Source organism: Leptopilina heterotoma, unplaced genomic scaffold (assembly GCF_015476425.1).
Source record: "Leptopilina heterotoma isolate Lh14 unplaced genomic scaffold, ASM1547642v1 Lhet_284, whole genome shotgun sequence".
Lineage (NCBI taxonomy): Eukaryota > Metazoa > Arthropoda > Insecta > Hymenoptera > Figitidae > Leptopilina > Leptopilina heterotoma.
Genome location: NW_025110990.1, coordinates 281,032 through 303,584, shown reverse-complemented (window position 1 = coordinate 303,584; position 22,553 = coordinate 281,032). Strand labels below are relative to the sequence as shown.

General features: G+C 30.6%; 1 protein-coding gene across 4 annotated transcripts in view; it reads left to right on the top strand.

Moving 5' to 3' along the window:
- LOC122504191 (SAM and SH3 domain-containing protein 1-like) overlaps positions 1-22,553 on the top strand; it is a 641,260-nt gene that overhangs the window by 364,655 nt on the left and 254,052 nt on the right. For all 4 annotated transcript variants that reach the window (XM_043615130.1, XM_043615129.1, XM_043615128.1 and 1 more), the window contains one exon: positions 18,683-18,749. In XM_043615130.1, the coding sequence (XP_043471065.1) occupies positions 18,683-18,749 (67 nt within the window). The remainder of the gene's footprint in view (positions 1-18,682; positions 18,750-22,553) is intronic.

Genomic DNA, 22,553 nt, shown 5'->3' with positions numbered 1-22,553 from the left:
CGGAATAAAATTTGCACATAATTTCATTACTACTTAATGGTGCGTAATAATGATACTTTCTTGTGTGTGTAATTGTTTTCGCATGTAAATATAGCGCTTGTAATCTCTTTTCTCGCCAGGTATGTTCTTTTTTACTGCAATAGACGAAATCAATTTTTTTAAACGCAGTTTCTGCCCATTTTTTAAATGCTTTTGCAGAATTAATTGTTTCTCTATTAACTCTTTGCAAACTTGCTTTGTAAGCATGTCTTTTGACGGTACCGCCAATACCGTCACACGCTCCTTTTCCATGACCGGTCGCAAAGAAATTCCACTCCGCTTTTATACTGAAGTCATCTTCATGTGCAAGTAAATCGGCAAAATTATTTTTATTTTTATATTGAGCAGCACAACCGTTAGAAAAATACACCATTTTTTTTATTTTTTGACTACCAATTTTTGTTTTTAAAAAAACCAATCATTTTTTCATTGAACAAATGAACGGAACAATGATCGTGCTGTAAATTTTCCGATACCGCAACGAAATTTAAATGTTTTAATTTATTATTTTCACGGTAATAAATTACATATGGATGAAGAGTAACTTGGACATTATACCAGTTTTGTAGATTGAACGGAATCCTGAATCTTGCAAGTAAAATTTTCAGCAAAATCTAGACTCACAATGAAAACTCCCTCCTCAACATTTTCTTTAATTGTCGAAAAATACAAAGCTTGAGTTTTTGCTATAAAATCATGTGTGAGTAAAGCTGACAAGTCATTGGCTAAAATCTTTGCAAAATTACGTGCACTTTTCTTCTCATTTATAAATTGACACCTTAAAAATAATTATAAATTAATTATTTATTCAATAATAAATGAACATTCTAATTCTTAAATAAATTTGAAAATTTTTACCTGTCGGTTGAAGTCCACTGATTAAATTCAATGGTGGGAATTCCAAGACTTTTGAAAATATCAGAAAGATTTTTTTCCATCATTTCTTTACCAGGGCACTTATCACATCGTAATAAAAAGCATTTCGATTCGGAATCTTTGCAAATCATATCATTCAATAAATCACGATATGACTTTGTGAATTCGTGTCCTTTACGTTGTAACGTCGCTAGTATTCCCTCAATTTTCAATTTTACGTTTTGGTATATAATGTACACACAAACATTGTGATACCCACATTTTCCGGCTATTATACATTGACGAGGCCTTAGCTTAGTAAATTTTGAAAGTGAAATTTTAACTTCCGGGAATTTTTCCAAAAATTTTGTGCGTAATTCACTAATATTGCCCAATAACAACCTATAAAACAAATTAAAAATTTCAAATCTACAGTAATACATAATCACCAACAATAATGAATTAATTAATTTGAATTATATTTAAATCAATTTAAAGTTAAATTAATTAAACTTTAATGAATTCTAAATTTAAATAATTCAACTTTTAATCAATTAAAATTTTTAAGAAACACGAATTCTGATGGATCTAAAGAACAATCAATTAAAATTTTACTTGATTCAAGTAATCGATTTCTAACATTAATTAATTAACTTTAAAATTTGTAACAGGTAGAAAGTAGTACTATATCAAGTTGTCAATTTCTACCTCGATATTTAAAAGAAGAACGATAAAAAAACTTTTTTTTCTTGGTTCCGGTGTCCATCTTTGTTAACTACCGAAACATAATCCTCCATGCCGGGCATCATTCGACTTATTTCATCTGACAAATAGAATTGTTTTACCAGTTCTACATATTTTGGTTTCATAGAGCGACCTTTCTTTGATTTAGGATGAGATCCTGGTCCAAATTCCTCACGCAATTTAATCGCTTGACGCACCATTGGACGAGAAACATTAAATTCTGCTTTGATTTTTTTCATGGTCCAAATGCGTTTTCCACCATTTAATGTCGAATAAGGGATTCTGGTCAGAACTGATATTTTTTCATTTCCAGTGGTTTTTTTTAAATTCTTCCTTTAAATTTGTTATCCAACTTTCATTAATCGAATTATTGACAATCGAAGAAATGTTTGGCTTGCTCGAAAACCCAGAAGTTATTTTATCTAGATCCCTGAATTTTTTGTTTCGCCGCTTTTAATAATTTTGAAAGGCTTTTTTTGATAGGTGGTTGGTCATTATCTTTTAAAAAGGTGTCTAACTTGCGCTTTCTCAAATCATCATCAACTTTAGTGCAAACAAAAGATGGATCGAGACGTAAATTGTCATTATCTGTTTGCATTTCACTATAATCGACTTTTTTCTGATCAGAAGATTTCACACTATCGCCATCAAAATGCACACTTTCCTTTAATCTGTAATTAATAAATGCTTTGCAAGAAGTACAAATGACATTCCTATTAAATTTTTGAATTTATAATTCCACGAATCACACATTCTCACAAGATTCTGAGAAACTGACTTATGCTTCTCTTTTTTCAGCGGATTGCAACAATAATTTTTTTGTGGCATATTTTAAGATATTTTTTTCATACCACTGCATTCGCGAAAAAGTAAAATACTTAATTTAAAACGATCAAAATACTGATCGAAAAAACAACCACGGACTAAAACAATTATGTATGCGTGCAGAAAGAACTAGGTATGTTGTCAAAACAAAAATTTTCTTTCATAGGAATGAGCAGGCGATTGTCGAGAGTATAGATATACGCTTCTGGTATCGAGTATGGTTGCACGTTTTCTCGAGTTTTTTTAAAATTAAAAACGTGTGCTTAAATTCGTTAACTAAAAACCATAGTCTCTGTGAGTTATATTATATTTGCAAGTTGTGTGAAGTGTTAAAATGCAATTTTGCCGCTTTTTGTGTCGATAAATTGTGATTTCTATTTCCTAATTGTAATCGCTATCTCGTGGTGTATCAACTGGCCCAAAAACATTTTCCTTCATCATGGAAGACAAAAAGAAAGGATCTAAAGTTCTTACTTTGCAAATTCCGACACAAAACCCTAAGTGTAGAGCATGTGGTGTAAAAGTGGCAAATCCTGTTTCGTGCCCGAACTAGGCAAAAAATTCCAAAAGTTAGATGATGACGTGATACTGATTCAAGATGATATCGTTACTCTCTCCAACATAGTTGAGGACATTGAATGTAAAGTGTCCGAAACAGAAGAAACTGTTGCTAATTTAAACATTTCGAGAGATTCTATTCTGGGTGAGTGTGAAGATCGCTATAGAAGAAGAAAAAATTTTCTTATTTTTGGTTTGAGCGAACAAATTGATAAATCTGGATCTTTCAATCAAGATCTAGATCATAAGTTTACCATCAATTCTATAAATTCTTTGTTCTCTTCTACTATCTCATTTTCTGAAACTTTAAAAAGTTCAAGATTAGGTAAATTTTCTCAGGCCCGTCTCAAACCAAGGCCAGTCAAAGTGATATGCGAAATCGAAGACCAGGCACTCTTAATACTCTCCGCAGCGAGGCAAAAGAGATCAGCTGTTCCTCAAGGCCTTTCTCATCTCATATTTACTCAGGACAAAACACAGCTACAACAACAAACATACAAACAAGTGAGAAAGACTTTCTACAAACGGATCAGCAAAGGAGACACCAACATCAAGATACGCCACATAAAAGTAATCCCTACCATTATAAAGATGTAATTGAAACCCCAGATAATCATGCCAACACATATGTGTGTAATCTCTTTTATCAAAATGTGAGAGGCCTAAATACAAAGTTTATTTTTTTGAGGGAATTTCCTGATTATAATTGTTATGACATTTTAGCATTGCCAGAATCATGGCTATCACATAATGTGTTATCTCACGAATTGTTTCCACCGTCGGTTTATACCGTCTTCCGACATGACAGACTTTTGCGTAGAGGAGGTTGTCACGGGTAAAAACGTGAAATAAATGTTTTGTATAATTTTAAATGAACTTTATTTAATTTTACAGATGTTAGTTAGTGTTAATTTTGACAGTCGGAGAAATACTGAATTCTACTTATTTTAGGGCACATTATATAGGGTTAGGGTTTCAACATAATAATCTTATCAATGTAGGCTAAACTAATGTTAAGACTCATCGAGGTCGAGTATTACAGATTTGGCTGACGAAACACATGTGTTTTAGAAGAATTATTGGGTCACCGTTACACCCCCCTTATTAGACATGTTTTACACCTGAAAAACTTATTTTGGCATTTTCCTAAATCTTATTGGTTTTTCGTCTAGTTTACTATCGGTATTGTTTTCGTCCGAAGTAGTAGGAATATACGTTACTACTTGGGGTGAAATTTCGTTTTTTATGTCGTTGGTAGTGCAAAATACATTTATACATACATTAGGTATACATTTTTTTAAAATTTCAAAAATTCCACATTTATATAAAAATATTACTAATAAAATAGTCATAGAACCATACCCTAAATAGCTTAAAACCTCATTAGCAGTTTCCTTCCAAGACTTATTTCTTCTTTCTTTTTGGATATTGCTAATGGAAATTTCTATATCATTAAGTGATTTGCCTAATAGAGTAAATTGTTTGGAATCAATTTGTTTTTGTAGAGGGATCAATTTTTGATGGATTAAATTAAGTTCCTTCTCAGAATAAGGAATTGTTATATTTTTATGGTATTTTTTATATTTAACTATAGAATTACTTTTCTTTAACTTTATTATGGAATCCTCATAATTTAATATGCAATTTTCTTTTGTGGTAATTAAAGTTGGCACAGTAATAGTGATTTCATTATTCTGAGAATTACAAAAAGTATCTAAAGTAATAGGTATTTGTGGTATAAATAAGTATCCCTGGTTGCCTTTTAATTGAATATAAACATATTTGTCGATTTTTATAACACTCAATTCACATGTCTTAATATCAATTAAATTAGATTTAGATTTTATAATTTGGTTTTCACATGTCTCTACTTCTGATAGTAAATAGGTTGGATCATTTCTAGCGCATACAAGCTTTTTATTTGCTATTTTACATTTGTCTATTTCATTTTCACTAATCGGAACGTAAAATGTTTTAATGCTATTTATCAAAATAAATTGTTCTCTAGGAACAGGTATAATAAATTGATTGCCATGTTTTTTCGGTATAGGAATAAAATGTTGAATTTGGTATTCATCGGGTTCTAATAAAGGTGTTTTAATTGAATAAACTAAACTGTGACCTACAATTGCTATGCTTATTTCGGAAATGTCAATAATGTGTTGATACATGTATTCCTCCAAAGGAATACTATATTTTATATTATATTTAATTTCAAATTCTTTTAGTGATTCTAAAAGTAAAGATGGTGTTAATATTTGGGGGTGGATAATTCCATGTTTTCCATCATTAACGGAGTTTATTAAAATATTCACATCTTGACTTAATTCGTCTGCAAGCATTGCTATAATAGTGATTTGGTTGGAAAGGATTATATCTTTTGTATTATTATTTATTCTATTAGTGATCTGATTAAATTTTTCTATATTTTCTTTGCTATGTTTCAATAGTATTTCCGGGTTGTATGAGGATTCTAATATACTTCTTATAACTACGGTTTGGTTTTTAATGGCGCTTGCGAGTTTATTATTATCTTCATAAAGTCTATCTATTTCTGAATTTATATAACTTAAATCATTTTCTTCAAGAGTTCCAAATAGTGTTTTAGAAATACTACCGACGATATTAAATAACCCTCGCTTACTCCTATTAATTTTTCCCATTAATTTGTCGAATAATTTAGTTTCAGCCCTTAATCTTTCTATCCTAGCACCTAAAGATTTTATTTCAAAAAATTCCAAACATCTAGCGCAATTTTTTAACGTAGAGGTGTAAATACTATCTATTTGGTCTAATCGCTGAATTACATTAGAAGTTTCTATTGCAATAAAAATATGCCAAGTTTCGTGGTAGAGTCGAGCATCTCCTAAGTGTTCTGCAAATACCGTTGTGTCACTGATGGGAGTGAGTGTGATGGATCCAGTAACATATATGAATTTCACAAGTAATAATATTATTATCTTCAAAGGGTCCATTTTTCTGTAAGACAAATAAAGAAGTTTTATTGATAGTATGGTTTCAACCTATTGGAGTGCACTAAATATTCTTTATTATTAAATAGTATTTTATAATTAGCATTTTCTAATGCTTCTAGGATTGTGACAGGTCCAAACCATTCTTGTTCTAGTTTTCCTTTCCTTTGGTTGTCATTATGTATTAGTGTCAAATCCCCAGGTACATAGATTTCTTGGGGAATTACTATTCTTGAATCTTGTATTCTTTTATTCTTTTCTTTAGATTTTTGAATGTTCTGTCTGGCAAGTTCAATGTACTTTTCGTGTCTATTTTTCCATATATTTATTAATTCTTCGTGGTTTAATGAAGGCGTTGTAGCTAAAGTAGATGGCAGGTTTGCCTTTCTACCAAAGGTTAGTTCAAATGGTGAGTATCCTGTTGTTTCATGTACTGTCGTGTTATAGGCCATGCAAATAATTTTTAGTGCTTTATCCTGAAGAGTCGTTCAAATTTGTCTACTAATTCAGATATAAAATTTCTACCTTGATCAGTAAGGATATGTTTTGGTGATGAAAAATTTAAATATAATGATCCAATAATTCTGTAATTATAGATTCGCTAGTCGTTGTTTTTAAAGGAATTAACAATAGATATTTTGTCAATACATCTTGTATAGATAAAATATATTTATTACCTTGTTGAGTTATAGGTAATGGTCCAAAAATATCCATGGCTATTTTTTCGTTTGGTTGTAAGGGTGTATCCGGAATTATTGCTGGTTCTCTTTTCCTAATTCTTGTTAATTTTTGTTCTTGATAAGTTTTACATCTTTTTATTGCTTGAATAATATCTTCTTTCATTCCGCTCCATATTCCTTTTTCTTTTGCTTTCAGGATCGTCTTGTTTTCTCCAAAATGTCCTGTAGAAATATTTCCGTGTGCTTCTTGAATGATAATCTCCCGTTCAGTAGAAGTTAACTCTCTTATCATACTTTCACACACGTATACCTTTAAATTTTCTTTGGTTTCATTAATTCGTTGTCGAAGAAAGTTGATAATATTCTTTATTTCTTGATTTTCTATTGGAGAAAATAATGGATCACAAATGTGGAATCAAATTATTTTTAGTCCTTTATTTATTTGGTCAATTAGGTTAGTATGTATGATTTTTATCCAATTTCGTGAATTGTATTCTTCCAGAATAATGAAGTTTTTTGTTGAGTGGTGATTTTGTTTATTTGTTTTGTAAATTTCTGTCCAGAGTTTTCCATTGGCATTTGGTTTAAATGTTATAAAATTTTCTCGATTACCTTCCTTCCAGCTCTCATATTCGTTATTTATTTTTATTTCGTCTCCTGTTTCGACTAATGATTCTTTTATTGTTTCAAGTTCCATAGAATTATCGGAATATTCTTTTTCTAATACTTCATCTATTTCTTCTAAAGTAAGATGCAGTCTTGATAAAGCGTCTGCAGCTTGATTTTCTTTTCCTTTTTTATATTCGATCTTGTATTCGTATTCTTCAAGTTTTAATCTCCAACGTAATAATCTGGAAGATGGGTCCTTAATATTAAATAACCATTTTAATGCTTGGTGGTCTGTTTGAATAAGGAATTCTTTTCCTAGTAGATATTGCCGTAGTCTTCTTACTCCCCAAACAATTGCTAATAATTCTTTTTCTGTAGTGCTGTAATTCGTTTCGGCTTTATTTAATGTTCTAGAAATATAACAAACGGGATGTCCGTCTTGAGAAAGCACTGCACCAATTCCTGTATTACTTGCATCTGTGGTTAAGGTGAATTCTTTCTCACAATCTGGATATCGTAATACTGGCGATGAACATAAAAGTTTCTTTAATGCATTGAAACTTTCTTCACATTCATTTGTCCAATTGAATGGTTGATCTTTCTTTGTTAATTCTATTAAGGGTTTAGCTACTGTTGAGTAGTTCATGATAAACTTCCTGTAGTATCCTGAGAGACCAAGAAATGATTTAACTTGTTTTTCATTCATTGGTTGTTTAAAGTTTTGAACTGCTTCTATTTTATTTGGGTTTGGTTTGACTCCTTCTGATGTAATTAGATGTCCTAGATATTCTAATTCTGGTCTTAAGAATTCACATTTGTCTGGTTAAAGTTTCAACCCAGTTGCTCTTAATCTGTCGAACAATGTAGTTAGATTTTTATTGTGTTCTTGTAATGTTCTTCCAAATACAACGATGTCGTCAAGATAGGCAAAACAAATTTTTCTGATGAGTCCCCTCAAGGCTGTATCCATCATTCGTTGAAATGTTGCGGGTGCATTTTTAAGTCCAAATGGCATTCTGTTAAAATGAAAATGTCCATCAGATGTAGAAAATCCTGTATATTTTTTTGACTCTTCTTACATTGGAATTTGGTGAAATCCAGAACTCAAATCAAGTGCTGAAAAATATTTTGCTTTCCCCAAATGGTCAATGATATCTTCGATAACTGGTAAAGGATAAGCATCTAAATCAGTTTTATCATTGACCTTTCTAAAATCTATTACAACGCGCTATTTGGTGATACCTGATGCATCCTTCTTCGGTACTACCCACAAAGGTGAATTATAAGGTGTATTAGAATGAGATATTATTGTTTTCTTTAACATGTCGTTTACTTGAGTTTTAGCTTCGTTCCGATGTACTTCTGGTGCTCTATATTGTCGTTCATTTACCGGTATATCGTCTTTTAAAATTATTCGTTGAGAAACAAGTTCTGTGCATGGTAAAGGATCTCCTGGGAGTCCAAATATATCGTGATACATTGTGATTATTTTCTCGATGTTTTCTTTATATTCCTCTTCTATATGATTCAATCTGACATTTTCTTTTAATAATTTGAGTCGTACATTTAATTCTTTTATTGTTATGGCATGAATAATTTCTTTTCTATCTACAAGTGTTTTTATGGGTTTTGGTTTGATTTCTTCTTTCCGGATGATCATTGGTTCGTTAGTTGGGTTATATAAAGGAACCTTTATTTTAGAGTTGTGAATTCGGAAAATTCCATCAGGTACATAAGGACAATCTTCTATAATAACATCTCCATGTTTTTTATGTGTTTCAATTGAAATAAGTTGAATACTATTTTCTTGTAGAACTATCATATCAGTCTCTAATGTGTGTGTAATTTTGTCTAGAATAAGACTGTTATTAGAAAGGTTAAAGTTATAATTTCTTAAAAAAGGTAATCCAATTATACCATCTTCTGGTATGGGAAAGTCATTTGGAACAATTAAAAATATGTGATTCTTTTCTTGAAATTCTAAATGTACTATTTCTGAAGTTTCGTGTGTGTCTTTACCCATTTTAAATGTTTTTGATATTTTTTCTCTTTTACAATTTTCATCTATTAACTCATCTTTAATTAGATTAACTGATGCTCCGCTATCAATTAATAATCTGGCTGATCGTATTGTTCCTGATAATTTTCCTCTAATTGACACGAGTTGTCCTGAGATAGTGGATACTCGATTTCCTCCATCTCGTTTACTTCTTCTATGTCTGTTGTGTTTTGTAGATCCATTGTTATTAATGCTGGTGTTTCCAAACACAGGTGGTTTACTCGAGCAGGTGGTCGGTTTGTTGAGACACCCGGTGGAAAATTTTTATGCTTAACATAACACTGGTTTTCATTATGACCTACTTTCTTACAAAAGCTACAATGCATCATAAGTCTTTGTTGTAATGGAACATTGTGATTAGGCACTTTTTTATTTATTGATTCATATTTGCTTTTAAAGTCTTGTTTTTGTACCGGAATCAGATTTTTTCTTAAAGTTGAGATTGTGGGTTGTGGTTTACTAACTTGTTTATTTCTTTTTTTATTTCTCTCAATTAACCAAACTTCTGATTGTATGGCAATCTGTTGAGCTTCTCGAATGTCTTTAGGGTTTTTTGACAATACTTTATCAGAAATATCTTCTCTTAAATTGAGAATGTATTTTTCTAAAATTGTCTGTTCTTCATTAGCTATAGATACTTTCCTCTCGAGATTAGTGGGATATTTTGATTGTACGGCATATAGAAGTTCATTTCTTTTTTGGTTAAATCGAATGTTGAAATTTTGTGTTGATTCGATTGACCCTTGAATGACTTGGGCTAATTTTGTCCGATGGGTTTCTAAGGATCCCATAGCTCCGAAGTTTGATCTTAAAGCTTCAAATAATTCTTCGTAATTTTCAATACTCAAAAATCTAATTGCTTTTTCTGCTTCACCTTCTATTCTTTCGGATATTATCCAATGTAGTAATATTCCTGGATTATTACATTGATTTTTTATCTTTTTGACTAAACTAATAAAAGATTCAACACCGATGTCGTCGTGTCCGTTAAATTTTTTAATTAATTTTACTGCATCTCTTGTTGGTATTAGTTCTTGATTGATTTCTCTATCTACCGTCTTGTCTATAATGTCATCATTTTTTTTCTTGTTCTGTTGAAGTTGATTCTTCTTCTGACCGGAGTAAATTAAAATTTTCTGCTAAAGATGTAATTTCGTCTTTCCTTTGATTTACAGCTAATTCTATTTTCTCCATTCTTTCCATCATTGTTTGAAGAGCAGTTTTTATTTCTTCTGACATTTTAAATATTTACTCGTTGTACAAAATCTTGTAAGAAGAGTATTTTTATTTAATTCTCTTCACTTGTTCAAGTGGCTACACACTTACAACAAGGTTATTCAGAGAAAAGGGATTATTTTATTGAGGAAACCAGAGCTTGCGAGCACGCGAAGTATAGTTACCGTCCTAACAATTATTCAAAGTTTGCTTTACCCCAATAGTGCAATGGGTGACCGTTCAACGAATCCAAAAAAGACTGACAGTTATGAATAATTTACAAATTTTCTAAATATTTATTTTATTTATTTTCTTACTTCTTATTAAGAAAAGTGATGTCTTCTTTTGATGACTTTGGTTGGAGGGATGTGCGATGAGTGGCCGTAGACACTGTTGCTTGACATCCAAATAGCTGACGTATCTGCTGATTTTTCCTTGTCCAAGGTCTATCAAGTTTATAATAAAAACAAAGGTGTCCGTAGAGAACCTTTGGAGTATCTTCTCCTTTAGTATTGAGTTTCTGTCGATAATTTGTCCGTAATCAGTGATAGCACAGTTTGACAAAACTTTTGTCGTTTGTTGCTATCCTGGCAGGATCGCCAAAATAATTTATGTCACGGGTAAAAACGTGAAATAAATGTTTTGTATAATTTTAAATGAACTTTATTTAATTTTACAGATGTTAGTTAGTGTTAATTTTGACAGTCGGAGAAATACTGAATTCTACTTATTTTAGGGCACATTATATAGGGTTAGGGTTTCAACATAATAATCTTATCAATGTAGGCTAAACTAATGTTAAGACTCATCGAGGTCGAGTATTACAGATTTGGCTGACGAAACACATGTGTTTTAGAAGAATTATTGGGTCACCGTTACAAGGTGGAGTATTACTTGCCGTAAAATCGAACATTAGAGTTAGTACTATACACATTACATTTCCAGTAAATATCACAGCCGTAATCAATTTCTTGTGTTTGCGTATAATCTACCCTAAATTTACTTTCGACATATTACTTTTATATATATCGCCAAGTCTACCCATAGAAACTTTCACCAACATTTTTGAATGTCTAAAGTCACAAATGCATTTATTTTCTAATAAAGTAATTTTTATAGGTGAATTTAATGTTTCAAATTTTGTTGATCATGATAGTATTGGTTTGATTAGCGACAGAAGAGTTGATTCCTTATTACTTTTTTCCAAGTTTTTTGACACCCCTCAGTATAATTTAATTAGAAATTTGAATGGCGTTTGTTTGGATTTGGTTTTCTCTAGTATTTTCTGTAACATCTTTCAACCTCCTTTTTCCCTAGTTCCCGAAGATCCTCACCATCCTTCTTTAATCCTACCTTTCTCCTTTTCCACTTCAACTAATATACCAGTTGATACCATGCAATTAGATTCTACTCAACAGAGATTTAACTTCAAAGCCGGAGATTTCCCAATGGTCTTTTCTGAACTCTCTACTTAGGACTGGTCACTAATAAAAAATTTTGATAACATTAATGACGCCTGTTTCTTCTTACAAAATAAAATATAAACCACTTTTGAAAAGCATATTCCATACTACCGTAAAATTAAAGGATCAAAAAAGCAATTTCCAAAGTGGTTCTCAAAAGATATTATTAGTGATATTCTGCTAAAAAACTCTATTTTTCGTAAGTATAAAATTTCAAAATCACCCGCACTAAAAAATCAACTAAAATTTATCTCTAATGATATTAAGAGAAGAATTCATGAACAACACAAATTGTTTTATAAATCTATTGAGAATAATTTTTCTACTAATCCTAACGCTTTTTGGAAGTATGTAAACTCGGAAAATAAATGCTTACTAATTCCTAGTGTAATGAAACTCAATGATCTTATCTTTGATACCCCGCAATCAATTTTAAACGCATTCGCTGATTATTTTTCGAGTGTATATACTCCAACAGATCCAAGCAATCCTGACATTAATAATTTCTTACAGTATCCCAGCTCAATTGACCTGGAACTGAGTATAACAGATGTCTCCACAGCATTAAAATCTTTGAATTTAAAAAATACAGCCGGAACGGATAACATCGCCAGTTTTTTCTTAAATCTTCCTCGTTCGTCCTGGCCGAGTTACTTTGTTTCTTTTTTAATAAGATGTTAAAGACAGGAATTTTTTCTGAAACTTGAAAAATTACAAGAGTGGTCCCGGTTTTTAAGTCTGGAGACAAAAGTGATATTACTAATTACAAGCCAATTTCAGTTATTCCCAATTTCGTAAAAGTCTTCGAGAAATCTATTTACAAGCATATAACATTTAACCTTAAATCTCAAATTGCAGACGAGCAACATTGATGTATAAACAATCGTTCAACTGCGACTAACCTGATTAGTATTACCCAAGAAATTAATGCTGCGCTTTCCGAAGGAAGTCAACTAGACGTAATCTATACAGACTTCTCAAAGGCCTTTGATACCGTTGACCATAAACTTCTTTTTACTAAACTTGAAGAAATGAACATTTCTTCTTGTCTATTAAGTTAACACTTCTTTATTCTTACCTAACAGATAGATCTAATATTGTTTATTACAACGGTTTTTCATCCAGAATTTTTACCCCAACTTCAGGTTTACCGCAAGGCTCAGTTTTAGGATCCTTTCTTTTCAACATTTTTATTAATGATTTAGTTTACCTGTTATCATTTGAAAAATTATTATATGTTGATGACCTAAAACTATTTACACGTATAAATTCAAGTTTGGATGCTGAATACCTTCAAAATAATCTCAAGCTTTTTAGTAATTGGTGCAAACTAAATAAGTTAAGGCTAAATCTTGACAAGTGCCATGTAATTTCTTACTCGAGGAAACAATCCCCATTATTATTCAATTACTCCATAAATAACATACATCTCAATCGAACAGACTCGATTGTTGATTTGGAGGTGTGTTTTGATTCGAGTCTTACATTTAAACCCCACATTCAAGAAATGGTTTCTAAAGCATCCAGAGCATTGGGTTGCTTAATAAGAAACTACCGAAATTTCAGTAATCTCAAAATTTTAACACAGCTATTCAACTCTCTTGTTCTATCCAGATTCTCCTGCATACCAATCATATGGAATCCAATTTTTGACAAAGACATTGATGCTATCGAGAAGATTCAAAAAAGATTTCTGAAATATTTGGTTTTCAAAAGAACTGAAATGTACCCATTACCAGGCTCTGACTAAATTGAACTTTGCAAAAAATTTAACTTCTTAACAGTTGCCGAACGTCGTTTTTTATCTCAATCAACATTACTATTTAAATTAATTAATAATAATATAGATTGTTCAAAATTACTAGCACTAATTGATTTCAGAGTTCCTCGTGAGTTCCAGATATTATCAACCTTTCGCAGTACCTATGCCTAATTCGGCAATTGGTTTTTCTGCCCCTATCTATAATATGTGCAACACCATAAATGTAATGTGTGTTTATCACAACATAGATCTAGATTTCTCTTACTTGTCCTTACTCTCATATAAAGATAAACTCACAGAGTATATTGTATCTACGAGATAATTTCAATTTAACATAACATAATAATGTTTTCCTTTTAGGGTTCCGTACCCGGTAGGAACCCTATTGGAACTGTATATTCAAAAATGACCATGTACCCCCCCCCCTAGCACTTACAGTTTTACACCTAGAGAGCTAAAAATTGGTACACGTATGTAATTTCACGCGTAGATTACAGGAAAAATATAGCGAACGTGATTGGGATTGATCTTCATAGAGTTTTCGACGAAAAACAAATTTGTCCATTTTTCGCAAAAAAAGGCATGTACCCCCCCTAGCGCTCACAGTTTTTTACCTAGAAAGTTGAAAATTGGTATGCATATGTATTTTCAAAAATGGATTAAAGGAAAAATATAGCGAACACATTTAGTATTGATCTTCATTCTGTTTTTATCGAAAAAGTCAAAAATTTTGAAAATTTCGAAAAAAATCCATGTACCCCCCCTGGCGCCTACATTTTTTCACCTGGAGAGCTGAAAATTAGCATACTTATTCGTTTTTACGCATAGATTACAGGAAAAATATAGCGGAAGTGATTAAAATTTATTTTCATGGTGTTTTCATCGAAAAACTAAAATCTCTTTTTGCAAGCTCGAAAATTCTTTAACCGTTGCTGGTTTTCTCAATTCTTAATCTAGTGGACTGGCGTTATACATTTTTATTTGTTTTTTCGTGCAGATTTCAACAAACATACAGAAAAAATTATCAGAGTTCATCTTCATATTTTTTTTGCGAGAAACTAAAAAATTTTTTCGTTTTAGAAAAAAAAGTGTGTACCCTCCCCTTGGTTTTCACAATTCTTGGCCTATTGGACTACAGTTTTGCTTATATTATGTATTTTCATGTGTAGATTTCAGTAAAAAAAACACCGAACATGATTGGATTTTATCTTCATATTTTTTTTAGCGAAAAACTCAAAGTTTTTAAAAATTTCGTCAAAAATGCGTGTTTTTTACTATAGCGCCCACAGTTTTTTACCTGAAGAGATGAAAATTAATTATTTATTTATTTTCACTTGTAGATTACAGAAAAAATACAGCGAAAAATATTGAAGTTGATCTTTATATTTTTTCAGCAAAAAAGTAGAAGTTTTAAACGTGGGTACGGAACCCTCGGTTTTAGTACGAGTTCTACTCGCACTTGTCCGGTTTTTGTTTCGTTATGATTTAATTTTCTCTATCCTGTTTAATTCGCAGTTGTTTTATAACGACGTCATTATAAGGTTATGCGTCTTCTATACCAAAATAAAAAGTTATATAAGTTTATTTTTCAAATTTTTTTTCTTTAATTATAAGTAAATTACGAAGTTTTGTTTTCCTTTAATTTCTTATTACACTTACGTAACCTTACAACTTTTGTAATTTTGTTTTCTCTGTATTGCCCTTTGATGGTTTTTACCGTGGGCTTGATAATCGTGCAAATAAAAAAAAATAAATAAAAAAAATAAAAAACGCGAAATTTTTCTTCAGTGCGTATACATTTTTTGTCAAAAACATATTTTATTATTATTATTATATAATTATCAAATAATAATATTATTAATAGCATAATATAAATATTGATTTTATAAAGAAATTGTTTTTTTAATTAAATGTTGTGTTTAGGAACTCTTCCATGGTAAAACTTTTTATTCATATTATATTTTTTTCTCGATAGTACATTTTCTAATCTTTCTAACGATACAAGTTTCATTGAAATCGGTTTAGCCAATTTCGAGAAATTGAATTTTTTCTAAAACGCTGCAAAAAAGTTTAATTGTTTATCAAAATTACAAAAATTAAAATTTTGAAAAATCGTTTGGAGGTGTTATTAGTGACATTATGGACTATCAAAATATATAAGTATCATTTATGTTCATTAACCAAAAGAAAATAAGGGGGCCACTTCAGGAATTCTTACCCATTGATAAAAAATAGGTCAAATTAAACGTGGATTTTGACGTAATGTAAGGGCCCACATGGAGACTACTTTTAACCTATAGGTTAAAAAATAGGTCAAATTAGACATAGAATTTGAAATAATGTGAGTCCGTTATTGGGCATAGAGATATTAGAATAGAGTGCGCAAGCGACCAAAATGTTTCTTAGGCGCATAGACGGAGACAGCCATACGAAAAGAAGACCCCTTTCCTTTCTTTCTCTAATAACGCATGCGCGATAATGAAACAGCTGATGCATCGAAACAACTGTTGCTTGCTTGCAATTATATTTTTCTTTTATTTACATGACAAATAAATAATTTAAAATAAATTTAAAATTAAAATAAAACATTTATAATATTCAAAACAATTTTTCATGCGATCTTTTTAGACAAAAACCTAACCAAAAACTTTCATTCTTGCACATGCGCCAATAAACAAGGTAAGAAAAGGGGTCTACTTTCATGCTTTTGTCTCTTTCTATGCGCCTAAGAATGCCTCTCACGGTAAAAGGTATAACTCGCGCACTCTATTCTAATAACTCTATGTTATTAGGCCTCTTTTTGACCTATAGGTCAAAAAATAGGTTAATTTTGACATAAGTTTTGACGGACCCTTTGGGAAAGGGCGCCCTTACAGAATCTTGAAACAGCGGCGGCGGCGATATCTTTTTGTAATATAGGTAGATATATATGAGGCATTTTACGTGAAATGTCCTAAGTTGAAATTTCAACTTTTTGAAAAAAATTGAAACTCAGGGAATTTGTTGTTCTATCAAGTAGAAATGTGCCCCAAAAAATATTTTTGATTTTTTTGAAAATTTTGAGGGGGTAGAGGGGGGTCAATTTGACCAATTTTGCTAACACCGGCTACTTTGTAAATTTTTTCTGAACATACTTTTAGTGGGAAAAATTTTGTAGAATATGTTTCTGAAAGGTTTTTTCGTCCTCTTTCTAATGGTGAATTTTATTTTTTAATATTTTAAAAATTGACCCAAATTTTTGATAATTAATTTTTAATTTCTCGAAAATCGGTCCGTTTTATTTGAAAATAAATTATTGCAAACGAAAGCTGAGGTTTTTTCCTATCGGCATGTAAATTTGCAGAATGCCTTTTTTTTGTTTTTGAGTTATTAAATTTCAAAGAATAAATTGCGGCGCGCTGCGTCGCGGTTACACTGAGCCGCGTGGCACCCGGCGTGACACGAGGACCCATTTGTGCCCTCAACAATTATAATCTTTTAAAAATATATATTTTTTGTCAAACACTGCTAAGCAAATTTTCATATTTACTTTCCTATTACCTAAACATTAAAGAAGCAGTTCATTTACATTCCACATTTTTCAGAGATATTGTCGAATAAAAATATGTTTACATTTAGGGTAATGTCACATTGAGTGGACCGCCACTTTGAGTGGACCACCTGAGTTTTTAAGTTATCTTACAGCGGAAACGTGAAATAAATAAAACGAATAGCAGCACCGCACCTAGAAACAGTAAGAATTTATGTTCCGCGATAATCATACACGTTATTGTTTGATGTAACGCATTTTTAAGAACACAAACCAAAAAAGAAGTCGCTCTTACAATGAGTAAAGTGATTCGGAAGTGTAAAAGTAGTGTAAAATTTAAGTTTTAAAAGGTAACTTATTTTTTTCCTACTACTTTGGACATTGAAATTGATTGTCTTAGTTTAATTAAGTGATAATTTTGACTCAAAAAAAATTTTGGTGTCTGCCATAAAAAGTTGCATGTCACCATGAGTGGACCACTGTTTATAACCATGACTGGACTGCCTGTTTTTTATATTTTTAATGTCAGTTTACCATTTTTATGGAAATAAATTGGTTTGAAACTGTTTTATGTTCTTTATTAATTTTTTTGTGATTTTGATGTGATATGTGCCAAAATTATTGAAAATGGTTTCACTTGTAAACATTGCGATACAAACATGGTCTGAAGCTGCATAAGCATAAATTTTGTTTCAATATATCAGAAATATTAAATACATTAAAGAATTTAGAATAACTTTTACAATTTTTTAAGAGTGGTCCACTCAAGGTTACACTTTTTTCATTCCTTAAAAATGAGCTATTTTTTTAAAGTCAATTGTTTTTCCCAAATAAAAAAAAATCAATGCTATTATGGTACAAACACTTATCTAGGGATCTAAACTAAAGCTTGGAATAGAAACCTCCGATTAATTTGCTGTCATAAAGAATTTTTTAGAAAAAAAGTCTTAGGCGGTCCACTCAAGGTGACATTACCCTAATTATTTTTTTTACTCATCTTTTCAAAATGAACAAAAGAGGAAATGAGCTTTTAAAAATCAATCACTTGCCAGTAACATTTCTCGTAATTGGGCACCGCAAGGAATTGAAGTGCATTCACTTGGAGAAGATGAGTAAATCGGGACAATTGAGAGAAAAAAAACCAAATCCATTATTATTTCTTTTTTTACTTATTAAAGAGAAAATTATTTCATAAATCCGTTATTCTATTACAATAAAAAAAATTTCTCTACTGTGATAACTGTGCTAATTATAGTTTTTTTTAAGAGGGAGAGTAAGAGAAATTAAAAAAATTTAAAACTTAAGAAGAAAATTTCATTATGGAATTGAATGGATATTTGAATAAAATCTCTTTTTCGGGTTTTTTTTGCAGATTTTGAGGGACATCCGACAGGGATTAATGCAGTTGGGTCGAGACGGTCGAGGTCAGCTTCCTGGTGGTTAGTACATGAATATTTACTAAAGTACTTCGTTGACCTCAGTTTAGTTGTTTCCTGTGCTCCTTTAGAATGTTTGTTTGAACTCAGTAAATCCTCCTACAACGTCAAATAACTCAAACACGTGACAACAAACAATGCGATCTATTCCCAAATGACACCTCTCTTGATCCTTTATTATTTAAAGCAAATCTAGAATGATAATAATATGTGTATTTTTCTCCTCTCTCCTTTTTTCACTCCAGTCATCTTTTTTTTCTTCTTCTTTTTTTTCTTTCTGGGTCAAAATAAGTGAAAACAGCCACTTGAAAAACTTTTGTCTCCGATATTCAAGTTATCTATGTTTTTTGATAGATATAGGTTTCATGAATTATAACTGTGGATTTGAATAATGTAATATTTTATTAAGAGAAAGTAAAATGTAAAAACAATTTTGGTGTTAATATGTCATAAATTTTGTTATTGTTAAAATATTATACGTGAAATTATTTTATTCTAAATTTTAAATTTAAAACTAAGTTAGCGGCTTTACCCCGAGTGTATTCCTCACATTTCAGAATAAATTTAATTAAATATTTTTGAAATAAGACAAAACTATATATATATATGTACTTCGAAGAAGGACATCCAATAGCAACAACAAAAAATTTGCCAAATAAATTAAGTCTCAAAAATAATGATAGGAAAACTTAAAAATCCAAAAAACGTTTTTTTTGACACCTTCAAAAACATTTAATCGCCTCTGATTCTATGTTAGATTCATGAAACTAAACGAAAGTTTGTTAATATAAGTTGAATGTTAAGTACTATTCACAGTACCAATATCTCCATCTTAAGTTGAGTTCATAGCGTCAAATCGCTAGTGAGCGGGTTTACCCCAGTCTCCCCTATTGTTTTACTTTTTAAAAATTCAAGAAACATTTTATTTAGAAAGATCGAGACAAAATTTTTTTAATACCTTTTATGTATTATTAGTGAGAAATTTTTAAAACGGTTTTTTTCCCTTCGCAATTATTCTTCAATTTTTATACTTTTTCGTTCTGCTCGTTACTTCTTTTTGTAATTATTTTCAACTTTTCATTTTCCAATGGGAAATTTACAACTGGCGAATTACTGCGCCAGCACTGTCAGTACTGGCATAACGCTGTCTAGCGTTGGCGAAGTACTGCCTGTCAGTGCTGCCAGACAGCGCTGGCGCAGCAGCTGTAAATTAATAATTATAAATAATTTAACAACAAACTGGTAAATAATATTGATAAACAGTTGTTATTCATAAAATATTCCTCTTCTTGATTTAATTGTATTAAAGATGAAGACCTAGCAATGGATATAATAAATAAAGTAGAAAAAAATTGTTTATAACATTTAAAAATTAAATAATTTACGGCAGTTACAGTATGTGCGTATTAGATTTTCATATTTTAGTACCTAACCAGTCTCCCCTACAGTTTTCTTACTGAACCTGTACATCTGAACTATTATGTGTAGAAAAATTTCGGGGCAGTCTGGAGTCCAGTGATTGCCCCAACTAGACGCATCTGTACGGTCTAATCTGGACGGTTTAACTGTATGCTATATGGGATTTTTCTGGACGGTCTAATTTAGACTTTCTAACTGTATGCTATATGAGATTTTTCTGGACGGTCTAATTTAGACTGTCTAACTGTATGCTATATGGGACTTCATTGGCATCACTAGAATTCAAAATTTTTAAAGTACAAATCAAAGTACAATCAAGACTTTAGTGCACGATTTGTCAGTCTTCTTTGAATTTATACATGGATTGTCACTTCGAAACTCAATGGAATAATTTAGTCAATCTAAAGAATCGTTCAAAAATAAATATTGTAGGTTTATATGAATTATTATAAATAAAATTTTCAATGAATTTAATTAAAAATTCTAAAGAACTTAGATTTTTGAAAAATGCCTAATAATTCAAATTCTCCTGAAATTAGATAAATTTTTTAATATATTGTATTTGATTAATTATTAAAAATAATTTATCTGTACCCGTGTGGAAAAATATTGTGGCAGTCTAGAGTCCAATGATTTCCCGATTAGAAATCATCAAGTCCGTCTAATTCTATACGGTCCATCAATTCCCGAATCACTGACTTAACAGATGGGCTTATTAGAAAAAATCTAAGTCAAATATGTCCGTCTAATACGGTATTATTAAGACCGTCTAGATTTGGTCTATGATGTTATATGCGCATGCGTCGATGTATGCCCAGCTGTTAAGTAACATGGCGCCTAATGGCGTCGCGTCGTTTGGCGTCGTTAGATCAGTCAGCGTATGGTACATTTTCTTTGTGAATTTTAGAATTCGTTGTGGTTTCTGTTTTATGTGAATGTTGAATTTTATGTGCTATGTTGTTGCTGTTTTCTGTATAATTTAATTTTAAATGTGCACTGGAAAAAATAGATTTTGATGTGTTTCTATGTGTTTTGATTAGTCGGCTGAAGCTAGCAGTCGTACTCAGCATCAATGTTTAGGCGTCATCTACAAATACGCCTCTCCTTCAAATTTAGTAACACTTAATGATTTAAAAAACCATCGAGTATTGTTATTTGTGAATCAATATCCACTAAATAGCAAATTTAGTAAGTTTTTATTTATTAATTTCATTAATTAGTGGTTGACGCCTAAAGATTGATGCTGAGTACGACTGCTAGTTTTATCCGGCTGTTTTGATTTGCAGTAAATTTTATTTTACAAAAGACTACTATCTCCAATGCCATAGATTGGGAGGGACACAAAGCCTTACGCTTAAAGAAAGTTGAAGTGAAAAATACAGAAAGTTAAAATATTTTTTTATACTTTTTATGTAAAAAAAGTCATTAAAATTATTTCAAATATAATTAAGTCTTATCATTCTAAGAATAGTTGTCGTAACATGTAAAGAGAAATTTGGAATAGACGTATATTAGAATTTACTAGCACTGCTGATCAGACCAGAAACGCTGTGCTATTCTAGACGATAGCGTGGAAGTTTCGTTTCAGTTCTGAACAGCCGCTCGACAAGACCGTCTGCCCTGGGTCTAGAAAGACGTTAGACAGTCTATTAAGCGCTTGGTCAGCGCCCTAAAATTTTTCCACACGGGTAGAAGAATTTTAGTTAAAAACACTATAAACAATTGAGTGTTGGAGAAGTTACAGATTATTGTAGAAATTTAATTATTTTCAAAAGTATCAAAATTCTACACAGAAATTCAATTATGTTTAAAAATTTTTTTAAATTCTCATCAAAATTTCAATTATCTTTATAAATAATAAAATCGTTCTCTGAAATTCAATTATTTTCAAAATTTTTAACAAGATTCTTGTCAAAATAAAATGTAAGCAAAAATTTAATTACTTTCATAAATAAAAAACCTTTCACAAAAATTCAATAAGTATTTACAAATTCTTTATAAGTTTCTTCTCAATAATTCAATTATTTTTATAAATAATAAAATTCTCAGAATTCTTTTATTATTAAAAATTTCTTAGTTAATCTCAGAATTTCTTAATTATCTTTAATACAATTTTAATCGAATTCTTCGATAAGTGTATAATTATACTTAAGAATTCTATTGAAATTCGTCATAAGAATTCAATTATTTAAAAATTTTTTGATAAAACTGAAAGTAATACTTAAAAAATTGTTTAATGATTATAATTGTAGTAAGAATTATTTATTTAAATATTTATATATAATAATTAAAATAATTCGGGATTATTATGTGTAATAATTTTAGTCATAGTTTTTACTTCGTCCTTATAAGCAACAGAATATATGACACTGGCATTGATATAGTAAA